At 46.1% G+C, this 15,323-nt stretch overlaps 1 protein-coding gene across 5 annotated transcripts in view; it reads right to left on the reverse strand.

Annotated features, from left to right (window-relative positions):
* AXDND1 (axonemal dynein light chain domain containing 1) overlaps positions 1–15,323 on the reverse strand; it is a 41,505-nt gene that overhangs the window by 20,646 nt on the left and 5,536 nt on the right. For all 5 annotated transcript variants that reach the window (XM_075936848.1, XM_075936850.1, XM_075936851.1 and 2 more), the window contains 10 exons: positions 13,996–14,104; positions 12,964–13,046; positions 11,521–11,577; positions 11,290–11,398; positions 10,415–10,536; positions 9,864–10,004; positions 8,194–8,298; positions 7,084–7,204; positions 5,994–6,095; positions 5,233–5,399 (listed from right to left, as the gene is read on the reverse strand). In XM_075936848.1, coding sequence (XP_075792963.1) covers positions 5,233–5,399; positions 5,994–6,095; positions 7,084–7,204; positions 8,194–8,298; positions 9,864–10,004; positions 10,415–10,536; positions 11,290–11,398; positions 11,521–11,577; positions 12,964–13,046; positions 13,996–14,104 — 1,116 coding nt within the window. The remainder of the gene's footprint in view (positions 1–5,232; positions 5,400–5,993; positions 6,096–7,083; positions 7,205–8,193; positions 8,299–9,863; positions 10,005–10,414; positions 10,537–11,289; positions 11,399–11,520; positions 11,578–12,963; positions 13,047–13,995; positions 14,105–15,323) is intronic.

Consider the following 15,323-nt stretch of genomic DNA (forward strand, 5'->3'; position numbering starts at 1 on the left):
ATAGTTTCAGGCAGGTAAGGTAAGAGACCTTCGGGGCTGTGAGCAAGACGTTCGATAGGTCTCGAATGGTGTCGGCTCTGTCCGTAGGCAGATACGCCATAGCAGTGGTAGAGTCTAGTCTGGCCCCAATGAACACGATGGACTGGGCCGGAGTTAGAGTAGATTTTGGCAGATTGATAATTAGGCCAAGGGTCTCGAAGATGCCTTTTGTAGTGGCAACTGCCATCTCGGCTTGTTCTCTCGAAGGTGCTGAGAGGAGGTAGTCGTCGAGATAAGGGAAGATGGTGATCCCCGCTCGACGGAGGTATGCCGCTATGACTGCCATGGTCTTTGAAAATACTCTCGGAGCTGCGGATAGGCCGAAGGGAAGTACCGCATATTGGTAGTGGTCGTCTCCGACGGTGAATCGCAGAAACCTCCTGTGAGCTGGATGGATAGGAATGTGGAAGTATGCGTCCTGCAGGTCGAGAGACGCGAACCAATCCCCCTTTTGTAGTGTTGGAATGATGGAACCCAGAGTAACCATCTTGAATCTGTATCTTCGCAGGTAGCGGTTGAGACCGCGAAGGTCTAGTATCGGCCTCCATCCCCCCGACTTTTTCTCTGTGAGGAAGTATCGGGAATAGAACCCCCTGCGATGGAATTCGGGAGGAACTATTTCCACCGCACCTATGGTAAGTAGGTGTACTACTTCCTGTCGTAACAGATTTTCGTGGGAGGGGTCCCTGAAAAGGGGTGGGGAGGGAGGGTTGGTGGGAGGCAAGGTGGAGAACGGAATGGTGAGTCCTGAGGTTACAATCTCTCTGACCCAGCGGTCTGTGGTGATGGCAAACCAACGAAGGAAGTATGGATACAGACGGCGGTTGAAGAGTTTGGTTACTCTCGCGTTGGGTTCTAGTTGAGGGATGGCTCGCAGACTCTCGATCAGTATGTCAAACTTGCTGTCTAGATTGTTGCTGGTTGTTGGCCTTGTTAGGTTGCTGGCGGCGACGTTGGGGGCGCTGCCTCTGTCTATGCTGGTCGTATGGCCTAAATCGTTGGTTGGTATAGTAGGAAGCCGAAGAAGGAGGCGGCCTCTGCCTGTTATATGGCCAGGCTCTCCTGCGCCTGAAGGGCGGGGTGTACATCCCTAGAGTTCTTAACGTATTTCTAGAGTCTTTTCCTGAGTGGAACACTTGGTCTGTGTTTTGAGCGAACAGGGATGCTCGGTCAAATGGGAGGTCCTCCACCTTAGGGTGTAGATCCTTTGGCACGGAAGCCAGGTGGAGCCAAGAGTCTCGTCGCATGACGATGGACGTCGCGGTAGTGCGGGAGGCCGAGTCCGCGATATCGAGGGATATCTGGAGCGCATTACGGGCCACTGTGTACCCCTCTTGTACTATGGCCTTCAGTACCTCCCTTTGGGAATGTGGGAGATGCTGTATGAGCGGCACTAACTTCGAATAGTAGTCGAAGTCGTGGTTGGCAAGATGGGCAGAGTAGTTTGCCATCCTCAATGTGGCCGTAGCAGATGAATAGACCTTTCTGCCTAGCAAATCCAAGCGTTTGGCCTCTTTGTCCGCGATAGAATTTCTCGCCTGCGCGGATCTCGCCTTTTGCTGTGCTGCGTCAACCACGATAGAGTTCGGAACAGGATGGGTAAAGAGAAACTCTGCATCCTTGGCGTCGATAAAATATTTCCTGTCCGTGCGTTTGTTGGTAGGAGGCATAGATGCCGGAGTTTGCCAGATGTCATTGGCTACCTCCAATATCGCGGCATCGAAAGGAAGAGCTAGCTTGGATTTACTAGAATGTTGTAAATTTCTGAGCAGCGGATGGTGTTTTGGAGGCGCCCCCGAGGTGCGTAAGTTTTGTGAATCCGCTACCCGTGTAAAAAGCTCATGGAACTGCTTATAATCATCTGCCAGAGGGGGTTCGTCGTTAAACACCGCATCATCAGGAGAAGAGGAAGCGACATCTGTCGGGGAGGCCACTGACTGGTGTTCCGCCACTGGTGACTGAGTGGTATCGTCCTGTGGGACCGAAGTCGTGGACGCATCTCCCGTAGGCGCTGGTGGGCTTTGAGCCGGTGGAATAGAGCCTTGGGTCGTTGGCGAATATATTTGCTGTCGGCTCGGAGACAAGGGTGAGCGCCTCGATATTGATCGTGAACGCTCCGAATGCGGTGAGCGGTGACGAGACGCACGTGAGAGTATTGTGGAGAATAGGACAGAGTGCTCCTATGACGATAATAGCGGGAGCGGGTAGGTGATCGAGGGGAACGAGAACGGTACGAGTAACGGTACGGCGATCTGGAGTAGTATGATCGGTGATAGTGAGGCGGTGTGATGGACCTTCTCGGGGATCTATAGTAGCGGCGTGCAGGAGAGTACTCGTGATAGTGGCTCCGGCGTCTTTGAGGTGAAATCGAAGGTCCAGGCGAGAAGGCTGCCCTGTCCGAACCTGGAGAAGGGGTACGAGGGTGGTGTGTTTTCCTCTGTGCCTTCGTCGGTACCGCTCTAGAAGTATGGGGGACCGGGCTATCTGGGATCGAGATAAGTGAGGCCCCATCAGAGATTTCCCCTGGAAGGCATGGTGATTGAGGCGCAGGAGGCGAGGAAGGCGGAAGCACTTCTTGTCCCGACACCTGAGGGTGTAAGGTCGTCGGGTCCGGTGCCGAAACGGGAGACTGAGACGGCTGCTCCACTTCCAGCGATCGGTCGGTGCGGTGCGGTGCCGACGCGCCCTGAGGATGAGGAGTGGCTGCGTCGCTAGGCTTTGGATGGGATCTGGGTGCCGAGTGTTTCCTCGGTGCCGTGTCCGGTGCCTTAGGTTGTTGCGGCTTAGGCTTCGGTGCCTGTTTAGGCTTCGGTGCCGGGCCGGCCACCGGTGCCGTCTTAGTCGGGGCACGGTCATGCGCCGACGGTGCCGATTGCCTCGGTGCCGAGGACCGCACCGAATCCGGCTGCGGTGCCGCTCGGAGGCTCGGTGCCGCTGATGATGGTGCCGACTCCGGACGGGTTGGCGGGGCCGATGCCACAGAGAGTGCGGGGCTCGGCGCCGATGTGCTACGGGCTTTGGAAGGCTTTTCCATCGCCTGTGGGTGGCCCGACACGGCTCTCGAGTCTGCCGCACTTAGGCTCCTGGACGAAGCGGAGGCCTTTTCTTTGGTCTTGTGCGTACCCTCGGTCTCTCGCTCTGTTGACGTCGGCGGCTGCAGAGCCTTGTTGAAGAGGAGCATTTTAAGGCGCATCTCTCTGTCACGCCTCGTGCGCGCCGTTAGCTTGGCGCAATGGCCACACTTCTGAGGGATATGGCCCTCCCCTAGGCAGCGAATGCAGCGGGAGTGGCCATCCGACACCGGCATAGCCTCGCCGCATGATGCGCACTTCTTGAACCCGGGAGAACCGGGCATGGTTCACTGTGCGGGTGTAACCCCCGGGATTAAAACAGGGGGTTGAAGTAACAGGGGTGTTGTTTTTTTTTTTTTTTTTTTTTTTTTTTTTAAACAATTAACCAATCTAACTAACTAACGATATAACACTGACTAACACTACGTTGGGAAGGGGCTAACTGGGAAAACAACTGAACATATATCTAATTTTCTGACTAAACGATTTCTCCTCAGGAGAGGAGCGTGTTCCAGATCCGTCTGCGGCCGTGGACGGTTAGGAGGAACTGGCGGGTTGGACCGCGCGACGCAGAAAAGGCGCGAACGCCGCGGGGCACACTGCGCACGCGCGGTCCTCCGAAGGGGGCTACTGCTACGAAGAAGTTTCCGGTTTGCGGCGCCGGGACGAGCCCGACACCTGTAGTGGAGCACCCACGGGGACATCACTCGAAGAAGAACTTCAGAGTTACAAACACCAGAGTTATGAACCGACCAGTCAACCACAGACCTCATTTAGAAACAGAATTATGTAATCAGGCAGCAGCAGAGACAAAGCAAAATTACACAAAACAAATACAGTACAGTGCTAAATAAAAATTAAACGCTGTTAGCCAAGCCAATTCCACAAGCCAAATACATAGGGAAGTGTTGGAACTTAACTTCAATTACAATTTTGGGAGCCATCACAAAAGTATGAATAAAGACATGGCTAGCTCACTACCTTCCACATCCTAATGACTTAACCAACCAAACAATGGGTACCTAAGAACAATTTGCACCTTCTCTATCAGCTTCTTGTAACATGAACACTCTAAGTCACTATTTTTTCCCTTCCTCCCTGCCCCTATTCCCTATTTATTTTGTAATTGGACTTTTAATACTCCATTCATCTGAAGAAGTGGGTTGTACCTACGAAAGCTCATGATACCATTTACATGTTTTGTTATTCTTTAAGGTGAACATAACATACATAAGAACATAAGAACGGCCGTACTGGGTCAGACCAAAGGTCCATCTAGCCCAGTATCCTGTCTGCCGACAGTGGCCAGCACCAGGTGCCCCAGAGAGGGTGGACCGAAGACAATGATCAAGCGATTTGTCTCCTGCCATCCCTCTCCAGCCTCTGACAGAGGTCAAGGACACCATTTTATCCCCTGGCTAATAGCCTTTTATGGACCTAACCTCCATGAAATTATCTAGCTTCTCTTTAAACTCTGTTATAGTCCTAGCCTTCACAGCCTCCTCTGGCAAGGAGTTCCACAGGTTGACTACGCGCTGTGTGAAGAAGAACTTTCTTTTATTAGTTTTAAACCTGCTACCCATTAATTTCATTTGGTGTCCTCTAGTTCTTCTATTTAAGGAACTAATAAATAACTTTTCTTTATTTGCCCTCTCCACACCACTCATGATTTTATATACCTCTATCAGGTGCTTCTTGTATTTTAGTAATGTTTCATCTTAGGTGATCATTTTTTTCCATTCACTGCAAAGTCCTCATGGTAACAAACAGATCTCTCAGTTTACTATGAAACCTTTTTTTGTTTGTTTGTTTCTTGTTTTCAGTGGGGGAGTAAGAGTTATTGCAGAAGGCATGAACAGAAGTCTACATCACCATACTGGAGCTGACAGATTTCAACTGTGGACAAGGCTTTCAAAGTACAGTAAACAGATAGCAAGCCCAACAGAAAAATGGTTACGGTATATGCAGCTTGCACCCAGTGAGCCAAATCCTCCAGCTAATGGGGGTTTGGGCTGCATACAGGATGCCAGATTTGGTGCACTGCAATGTTCTGTCACACAATGGAGGTGGAGGTAGCAAGTGTACCCCCGCGCAAATTTAACAATCACCCCTGCACACTCACAAAACATGCTCCTGGAAGTACTGCATCCACTTGTTAAGGCTATTCTGAACAATTTGCAGCTTCTTCCTGCTGGAGTTCTCAGCCTGTTCCACTTCAATTCCAATGCTGCCCAACAACTCCCTGAACTGCTCCGTCATCTCCTGCAAATCGGAAAGGTCTGCTGTGTCCTGTACGCATCACAAGAGCAAATGAGAGAGCCATAAGCAAAGGGGCCTTCCATTTCACTGGGATCAGAACAATGACCACTCAGTTTTATGACAAAGTACCTACTTCCACAGCATACACAATGGCCCTGGGAGCTGCATATTTCACCAACAGCATGAGGACTGAGGCACACTTGACTCAACTCAGTACCCGAGTTTTGTGTTGTGCTGAAATATCAGAAGGCAAACATGCTGGGCCAGCACTGTTGAGGATACAATTACACTAGCACAAATTTGGCTTAGTCCTCTGAGGATGAACAGGAGAGAAGAAGGAAAAGCTACGAAGAGAAGGGAAAACAGAGATGAGGAGAGTTGAGAGAGAGAGAGAAAGGACAGAGAAGAGCAAGAAAGAACATCAGGGAGAGGAAGAGAAAGAGATGGGGAGAAAGAAAACCTATTCAAACCATAATGTTCATTCAACCCTGAGCCAAGACTATAAAGTTCAAATAGTAACTGGGAAGCATGAAATTCTGCACTGAGACAGGTGGACCCTACACTGACACAAGCTCTCCAAACATACTTCTCCAGAACAGTCATGCATCACAAACTGGGCTCTACCTGGGATGCCAGAAGCACTACAAAGTGCTTGGTGATTTTGGTCCATGCCTTTTCACTAACATAGAGCCTGCGAGCCAACGTCAGCTGGTTTCTTTCAATCACCTGCAAGGGACACGGTTATTTACAATGGGAGTGTTTTTTGGGGAGTGGTGAGGAGGTTTGAGAACAGCCGGGGAGGTAACTGGCTCTAGCTCCACTAGCCAGGTAGGCCCCCAGGGGGAGCAGGGAAGTGGCCCAGGGAAAGCTGATCCTGGGGCGGCTGAGGACATGGAGATCAGCTGGGCAGTGCACTGCCGCTCGGAACCCCGCTGACCCAGTGACCTGGACAGCCTGGAACCCCACCAATCCAGTGGCCGCAGCATCGCCACTATTCGGGCCCTGGGCTGGGACGTGGTGGAGTAGGGAGGGCCTGCGTCCCTCCTGCCACTCCATCCCTAGGGTGGCAGGTTCCCCCTGGGTGGCAAAAAAACCCCTGCACTTGTTGGCTCTCCGCCACCCGACCTTGGCCCGGCATGCACATAGGCTGGTGCCTTTAAACCTTGTGGACTATTTACCTGTTTGCCAGACAGTTTGTTGCCCCGCCCTGTCCCAGGGCATATAGACTGCCGACCAGTTTATTCAAAACTGTTTGTTTGTTTACTGGCCCATACCCAAACTAGGGCATGGCCTCTGGACTGCCACCTGGGTTACCAGAGACTGTTGGTTGTTTGTTGCCCTGTCCTGCATAAGAGCGAGGCCTTTAGAACTGAGATTTGTCCTGCAGCCAGGCCGAGGGCCCCGGACTCTGGAGGCCCGTAGTGAGTCAGCATGGCCTCCCACTGACATGAACTACTACCAACCCTCTTGCACTGAGCCTGAAGCTCAGCACCAGGAAAACAATATCCAGATCCATCAGTCTCCACAGTTATAATAACCAAAAAGCAGTCATCCCCTAGGAAAAGTAGTCTTGGCCGGTCTGGAATTTTAACTAACAACAGAACAAGATTTTGGTGAAACAAAACCTGCCTTGGAAATCCATAAGCAGGAATTGGCTACGATGGTTTGTATCCGGTAGTAAGGCAGTGTCCTCCATAATGCTGTCTATACCAACCTTCATTGCCAGGTCATATGTAGCTGAGCTCCAGATTTCCTTCTCTTGGGTTAACTGGAACAGCTGGGTCTGAAGCCTGGCTCTCTGTAACTCATACAACTCACGATATTCTTCCACAAGACTGAGAGAAGAAGACAGAGACACAAGATGTGGGTGAGGTAATATCTTTTATGGGACCAGCTTCTGTTGGTGAGAGAGACACACTTTCTCGCCAACAGAAGCTGTTCCCATTAAAGATATTACCTCGCTCTCCGTGTTTCTCTAATATCATGGGATTGCTATGGCTACAACTATGCTGCACTGAAGATGACAGAGGTACACTGCTGGAATCCACGCCCCCCCTCCTCCTAGCCTATTTTTTTTATCTTTCTTGCAGCTTCTAAACATTTCTCAGACATCTGCCTCAGCCAGCTCCCTTTCCTCAACTACCACACACCCGCGGGCCTGCCAATCCATAGCTCCTTTTCCCTGAACCCCAAATAGGGCCTTTTACTGATATGCCCGTTGTGAGTTTCCAACAAATCTGGAGACAAGTCTCCGCTGGGCTCAGGCCGACTTCTATTCATAATGCAACCTTCCCTGGGTCAGGTGTCTCATTACTCAATGACGGAGTCTGATACACTCTGCTCCAGTTGGCCCCTCAGAGATTGAGATTGTATGAGGTCCATGATGGTTTTTCCAGAGTGTCAAGGGACAAGGAACTCAGAACTGGGAGGAAGAGGAGGAGGCAGTACTTAGTCAAAATCATTAAAATGTGAAAATACGTAGCCATCAAATACAAAGGACTTTTTAATAGTTAAAACTTGAGCCATTAAAACAACTTATCCCATTGAGAAATTCGGCATTATAAGAGAGATTTCTGTGCGGTATACTGCATGGAAATAACCACTTTCCCAGAGAGAGAGAGAGAGAAATCAATATTTCACCACCGCTCTGCAATGCCCTAGAGAGAAATCACTGTGCCACATCCCTTCCCACTCAGACTAAACACTGTGCCACATCCCCTATGAAGCAACAGAGAAGAATGTGCTTTGCCTTCAATTCAAAGACATCTTATTGACTCAGAAATGTCGCCTGAACACCAATCTTCCCTGGGCTAACGGAACTTACTTTGCATTCAGCTCAGCATCCCGGACTGCTTCAGCCATCTCCTCATGGACCCGTTCTGCTTCTTTGGTCACCCTGACGTCGCGTTCTCGGACCTCGCGCAGCTCACTGGAATAGAACAGAACAGTCATATCACAGCGTGCTGTAATCAGCAATTCAGAGTCAACCTACCAACCTCAATCCAGAGTGTGCTCAGCTGTCCTGTGTGCTCCCCTTATTCAAACAGTCAAGTCAACTCATCTTAAGGGATCTTTATCTCCTTCCAGTGGACGCAAAATTCTATGGTCTTCTTGTCCATATATTTTGCCTAAGGCTCTCTGTATGCAGACTGCTTTGAATTACATTTGAAACAGGATAGATGAATTTAAATGAAAGCTATTTAAATCACCAATTTTAATCATGATTGAAATTAGAAAACAGAAAATCTTGATTTAAATCATCAACTTTAATCATGTTTTGCATTTGTACTTTTTGGTTATTTTTCTAAAGAAAGTTTGATTCTCACTGATTAGTAACATAAAACATATTAATCTGCAACTCAATATAGTCTTTATACTAAGCGTGGTGCTTCTTGTTGCAAACAAAGAAGATGCACCATACCTATACACATTTATTTAAGCAATAACATAACTTACTCTACATTTATTGTGACTCTTAGTTTTTCCATTTTTTAAGTTAGAAAATGGTGAAGGATATATTTCGCATTTACCAGATGAAGATTAATTATTTACTTGTGATTTGTGTTAAGCTCTGTTTGAATGGAAATTCATAATCAATGAAAAATACACCAACACATCCTTTTATTTATTAATTAAAACTATTTTAAATATGTTTGATATGTAAAAAAGATTATTAAAAAGTTTATCAAAATAAGTTTTGCATTTAAAATTAACGAATGTATATAACAAAGAAGGTATCTGCATTTAATGAATTGAACTGTTTCTGGTCACCAGGTCCTTTGACATTTTAGAACTAGTAGATCTCATCTCCTCACACCTAGTTTTTATTCATAGCGTGGAAGAGGAAAACAAGTGTTCCAGCTTTTTCAATCCCAAGTGGGTTTTTTAAAAAACTTTTAATGAACTAGTCATTGAACTGAACCACACGAATACACTAAAATGAACAAAATACTTTCTCTGCACAAGCAGAAGAAGCTACTGTTGTCAAAAGCTGATTTAATACTTCATACTTTGGTTCTAAATACCTGCCAAGTGACTGCTATCATTTCAGTGGTTTGACTTTCTTTAAAACTTCATAGCAAATATTCACTATTATTTAGTATTTAATTTAAATTATTTCAATAGCTTAAAATTCACTTAGGTCTTAACATAGGCAATCGTGATTTCAAATGTATTTTTAAATTTAATTTAATTTAAATTGAATAAGTTCTATTTAATTTAAAATTAACTCTTTTTTGATTTTTTTTTTAATTATAAATTATTATCCACCCTGATTTGAAGAAACAGAAAAGAGTTTGCTGTCAGTCATTGTTCTGTTCTACATAACTGGTGCTGAATAAGAATGTGGGGGGAAAACTTTGCATAAAAAATAAGGCGGCCAGTACTGTTCTGAGCCACAATATAAAACATGGAGCAAAAACCATGGAAGAGCAGAACATGTAACAAATCTACTGCACAGAAGGTAGATTTTTAAGGATCAGTTATTATTCAGACCTGGTCAGCTGTCCAACAGATTCCTTGAAATTGTGTAACTCTTCTGTAAGATGCCTGTCCATTACTCGTTGTGCCATCATTTCTTTGTAAAGGTTTCTCATCTGTTGAGGGATCCGATCCAGCAGACCCACGTACCTCTGCCTATAATAGAAAGACACACAGTAAACTGGAAAAAACTTAACTTTCTGAGAACGCAAATCTGCTAATCCAATATCTAGGAGATGATTCTCTTTCTACTGAGTATTGACATTTTTATAATATAATCTTCTGAGTTTTTGAAGCCAGGATTTTAATAGTCTAGTGCTAGTTCATTGTGCCAAAAACACGCATCTGAGAGAATGGTATAAAACCCTTGATCACAAAGAAGCTCTCAATTAATCTGCTCTACTCACAGGTTCTCCCACTAGACATCACTTATACAGAATAGGGCAGCGGTACTGAGGAGAATGACAGTTCATTATTTTTAACATTCCTGGAGGCAAGATGGTTTTATGAAATACCAAGCTAGTCAGAACAAAGCCATAATCTGAAAAGGAGCTTTGAATTCTCACCTAAGCTTAGAAAGCAGTTCTCCTCTCTCTGCACAATCCACACTGACCTGTCGAATCAGTTCATGGAACACTATGTTGTAAATATTTTGCTCTACCTTCAGCACCTCCAACACATTGTGCAGCTGGCAAAAAACAAAACCAGAGTCTTTGCAGACTTTGTTAAGGAATTTACCCTTTGACAGTGATGACGTTAAAATAAAAGTTTTAAAAAACAAAACACTTGTGATAGATTTCTTTTAAAGAAAAAAATGATAATCCAGTGCAGCGGAGAAAGTGTCATTGGTCATTAGCTCAATGGTATGGTTTTCAGTATAAGCCAAACTCTGCTCCCATCCACATTGATGGAACCCTTTTGTTAACTCCAATGGAAACAGTTAGATGGCTATTGAGTATTTTTTAGTATCTTGCCCTTAGGTCCAAATCAGCCCCAGTTCTGTGCACAGAATACCTGAAGATAACCCCAAGATAGGGAGATTCTCTGACACCTTGTTTCCGGGCTGGACAGATTTCTGAAGGCCCAGCTTTTAACACTTCTCAGTCATCTTGCATCAAAAGCTGTAGGGTCTCCTTTTGTAATTATGATCAGGCATCTGCTGCTTTAATTCTTTCACAGTAACCATTCAAATTATATCCTGTTGGCAACTTTAACACCAGGAAACTCCAACATTTAATGCCATGGTGCCAACCTGTCAGTCTTCATGAACCAGACCAAAACCCAAGAGGGTATCCTCAACAAGCAACAGTCTCCATGAGTAGTACCAGAATGAGAAGGAAGATCCACATTAGCATATAGTCTTAGAATTAAACCACTGGGAGACATCTTTAACACTAGGGTATACAAGATGTTATTTCTCAGGGTTTTGGCAAGACATTACCTGTGTAGGTCCTGTTATCCCAATTTGATCATCATCTGCTCCAACCTTCTCCAGCATTGTGTCCATCACCTTCATCAGCTGGATGACTTCTAATCTCCCAGATGGCTTCCTAAAAATCCAGGGTAGAAAGGGTGAGCCATTAGTTTATATAAAATATTACAAGGTATTACACAAAATTTAAATTCATACTGTCACTTTTTCTAATAGCAACATGGTGAAGGCAATACTCACATGGATGGGAATAGCCGCAGTCTATTTTCGCTATCTTCGAGTAGAGTTGTATATTTACTGTAAGAACCAAAAAACAAAAAACCTGCCTCAGACAGTATTCTGGCTTAGCAGTAGAATTCAGGACTGCTTCACTGATATTGTATAGGATGTAATCTCCTGGAGGAAGAGACTGCTCTTTTGTTCTGGGTTTATACAGAGCATAGCGCAATGGAGTTCAGGTGCATGACGGGGTTACTAGGTGCTATGTAATACAAATAAATATAAAAGTATAACATACAGTAATATTGTTATTAATAATATTACTTATATTAATAAAACATTATGGATTCTGCCATTCAAGAGTCTGGGATTTAATTCCTAATCTCAGTCTTTTATTCCCTGATGGAGAAAAAAGAAGAGAATGTAAGCCTCCAACAAATTTTAAGGCATGACATTAAGGGTTTAAAAGGAGACTCTCTAGACCAGTGTTTCTCAACTTTTTTTTTTTTATAATGTACCCCTTTTAAAAAAAATTAGAAGTATCCCCAGTACCTACAGTTTTCAGACACACAATTTTTTTTCTACCATTGCAACACATTTGTTTAAATGACTTAATTGTAGCTGGGCGGGCGATTAAATTTTTGGGTGTAAAAAGTACAAAAATAATAAAGCGCTGTAAAACAAAACAAAAATTCAGTTTTCTCCAGTTAGTCGTACCCCCCAGACTTCTCGAGTACCCCTAAGGGTATTCGTACCACTGGCTGACAAAAACTGCTCTAGACTTCTTAGGCCAACGTTTGGTGAACTCAATTCAAACTGCATGGCCAGGAGGACTAGACAGTGGGACACCTGCGGAGGTCACTTCAGGATTTCAACTGGGGCACTGAAGATCTACTGTGAGAGAAACCTGTCTTGGTTTATTGTAGAATGCAATTCTAAAAGGTAGACAAGAGTGTAAAAAGACAGAGACCCTTCACTTGAACTCATGTAAAAGTCAACAGCAACCTTAAGAAGTTTTTCAGAATTGCCCTAAAATGACTGGACTAGATGACCTCTTGAAGACATTTTTAGCCCATAGGCTATATTTCTGTAATTATGTGGTCTCGTGAAATTTCTATAGCCACATTCATAACCAATCAGAAATACATGTGACAGCCCAGCCAGCACTTGGGAGGTAGTCAGAGGAATGAAAAACAAAGACAGGTTTGGCCCCCTTTAGCCAGGAAGGGCATTGCTTAGACAGCTTTCTGGGAAAAGGTGTTGTCTGACATCTCTTCTGCAGCCCTTTTTCTAAATAAGATCTTCACACAACTGCTCAATCAGATTTAATATACTCTTCTCCCTTTGATTAGGTTGCATCCACTTGGCCAGTATTTGTGGCCTTGTTACCTTGCCCCACTCCATCGTGCAATGCAGGCCATTAAACAGTGAGGAGAATTCGCTGTAAGCCATACAAGCACTCACTCATCGTAATACTCCAAGCCCAAGACTCCTCTGTTCTTCACAATGTGAAATTCTTCAGGGACCAGGCTCCCTATTACACTTGTCTACAAAGAACAGAATGGAGACATTAGAACAGGAAACACATTGGTAAAAGGTGCACACCAATCCCCAGTGTCACCCCAGAAGAGAGATCTGTTGCAGCTGCTTAGAGAGCAAGCCTCATGCACAAGCTTTTGGGACTGCTTTCTCATTTCTCCACGTATGTATTTAGATCGTGGATGACTGCTGCACTTCATAAATCTAAATAAATGTAAATTAACAACATAAAATAAATGTGCGTCTGAATTCTGACTGCGATGGAAGGTTTTCTGGTGCTGAAGAAATTTTATAAGCACAAAAAAGGGGAGTTATTAGGTTAAAGAGTATCAGATTAAAATACTGTGCTGAGTAGAAAATCAGCCCTAAATCCAGGGACAGATACACAGCTCACCATGATCCTGTGGGTCTCCAACAGCCCAGCAGGACCCTCAGGCAGGCTCCTCACCTACTGCTCCCCCACATACCACTCAAAGCAGCTGGTTGCTGGGGTCATGTGCCTCTCTGTGCTGCATGCCCATGGGAAGGGAGACTTCACATACTGCCCCTTTGCCCAGCACACTCCTCGCAGGTCTCATTGGCCAGAAACCAGCCAATGGGAGTTGCCCAGGCCATGTCTGTGGTGCAGGCAGTGCAGGGAAGTCCCTCCCAAGAGGCACAGAGTACAGAAATGCACATACAGGCTCAAGTAGCTGGATGTTTTGAGCAGCATGTGGGGGGCATGAAAGCCAGGGAGCCTGCCTGAGGGTCCCACTGAGCTGCTGGCTGAGTGTCACCTAAGACACCTGGCATTCCACTCCCTCCCCCAGGTCACAACGAGTGATGTAAAAATCCCAGTTAATCAGTTAATTGGTTAAATCTTAGGTTTAACCAGTTAACTAATTAAGCGGGATCCTGCTTCCGCCCGCTCCGCCCCTTAACCGCAGGGCTGCCTTTAGCACAAACTCTGGCACTCACAGTACTAGTCACAGATGAGTCAAAACGATGTGGTTCGGGTAACAATCTTGCTGGAGATTTCTTTCTTTCATCTTCTTTTCCAGCTACATCAAATAGAAAAGAGACATCCCTGAGGAAATAGAGAGAAAGCGCTTGTTCATGGAGCTCATCAGCACCAGGCACTCCGTTTGCTAGTCTTACAATTCAAGGGAGGATTATTTGTGTATCCTGATAAAGGCTATACCTGGAATCTTACACTTGGACAGTGAAGAGTGACAGTGATATTTTTAGTCAGCTTAATCATTTCATTGAAGGTGAATTTGCCAGGAACTATTGTCCATAATAACACGGGTCAGGTGTTACTTTTTGGACATGTCACCACTGATGTACCAACATATGTGTGTGTCTAATTTCTGGTAGGGACCGCATATGATTCCCTGGCATGACGAAAGCAATGTTAAATCATAAGGAGCTGCCATAAGGCTATAAGAGAGCTGCAACCTCTTCCACATCTAAAGAAAGGCAGGGCTTCCTCATAGCAATGCTGGATTATATAAGTATGTGCGGAACTTGGCTCCTCTGGAAAAGAGAAATTCCAAAAAGAAAACACCTTGCCCTGAAAAATCTCTCCAGATTGTGGAGCAGCATTTCCTCTTGCGTATTTCTCAGCCAAAACTTGAGTGTTTGCCATCACAGCCATTGGATATGAAGAGGAGGGAAGTTCCCAGCCCTCGTCTTTCTCCACTTTCACAGGGCTGGATTAACTTTTTGTGAGCCTGGAGCCAAACATATTTTAGGCACCCAAAGGGATAATGGAGCATGGCGTAGTGTGGTCAGTCCCCAGAGCAAGGGGCCAATTAGAGGCATGCCAAGGTGGGGACTGCTCCACCCAGACCAATACAAGGGCATTATATACAAACTGGCAGTTGTCAGACATACAGTGGGCCACCCGGACATGTGCTGCCAGCATGCCTCTTCCCCTTGAATGTAGGGCCACGCCACACCCCACAACCCCCAGGTCCTTATGGCCAGAGTCCCCCACAGCCCTGCCAGAAGCACAGCACCCTGCACACCATCCCTACCCAATGCCCCCTGCCCAAAGCCCCATCACAACTGCCCATAACCCTTACTCCCTAGTCCCCCCCCACACATCTTTTCCACCACCTCACAGCCCAGCACTCCCCCATATCCTCCTAGAGACCCACTCCCCCACACCCTGCCTCCTGGCTGCACTCACTGGCCCTGCTGGGAGGTGATTGACTGCCGGTTTGAGCCGGCCGCACAGTCAGGGCTGGTACTAGAGCAGGGAATTGCTCCAGACCTTTGGGAGTGGCACAATCAGCTAAGCC

This window comes from Pelodiscus sinensis, chromosome 9 (genome assembly GCF_049634645.1).
Source record: "Pelodiscus sinensis isolate JC-2024 chromosome 9, ASM4963464v1, whole genome shotgun sequence".
NCBI classification, from domain to species: domain Eukaryota; kingdom Metazoa; phylum Chordata; order Testudines; family Trionychidae; genus Pelodiscus; species Pelodiscus sinensis.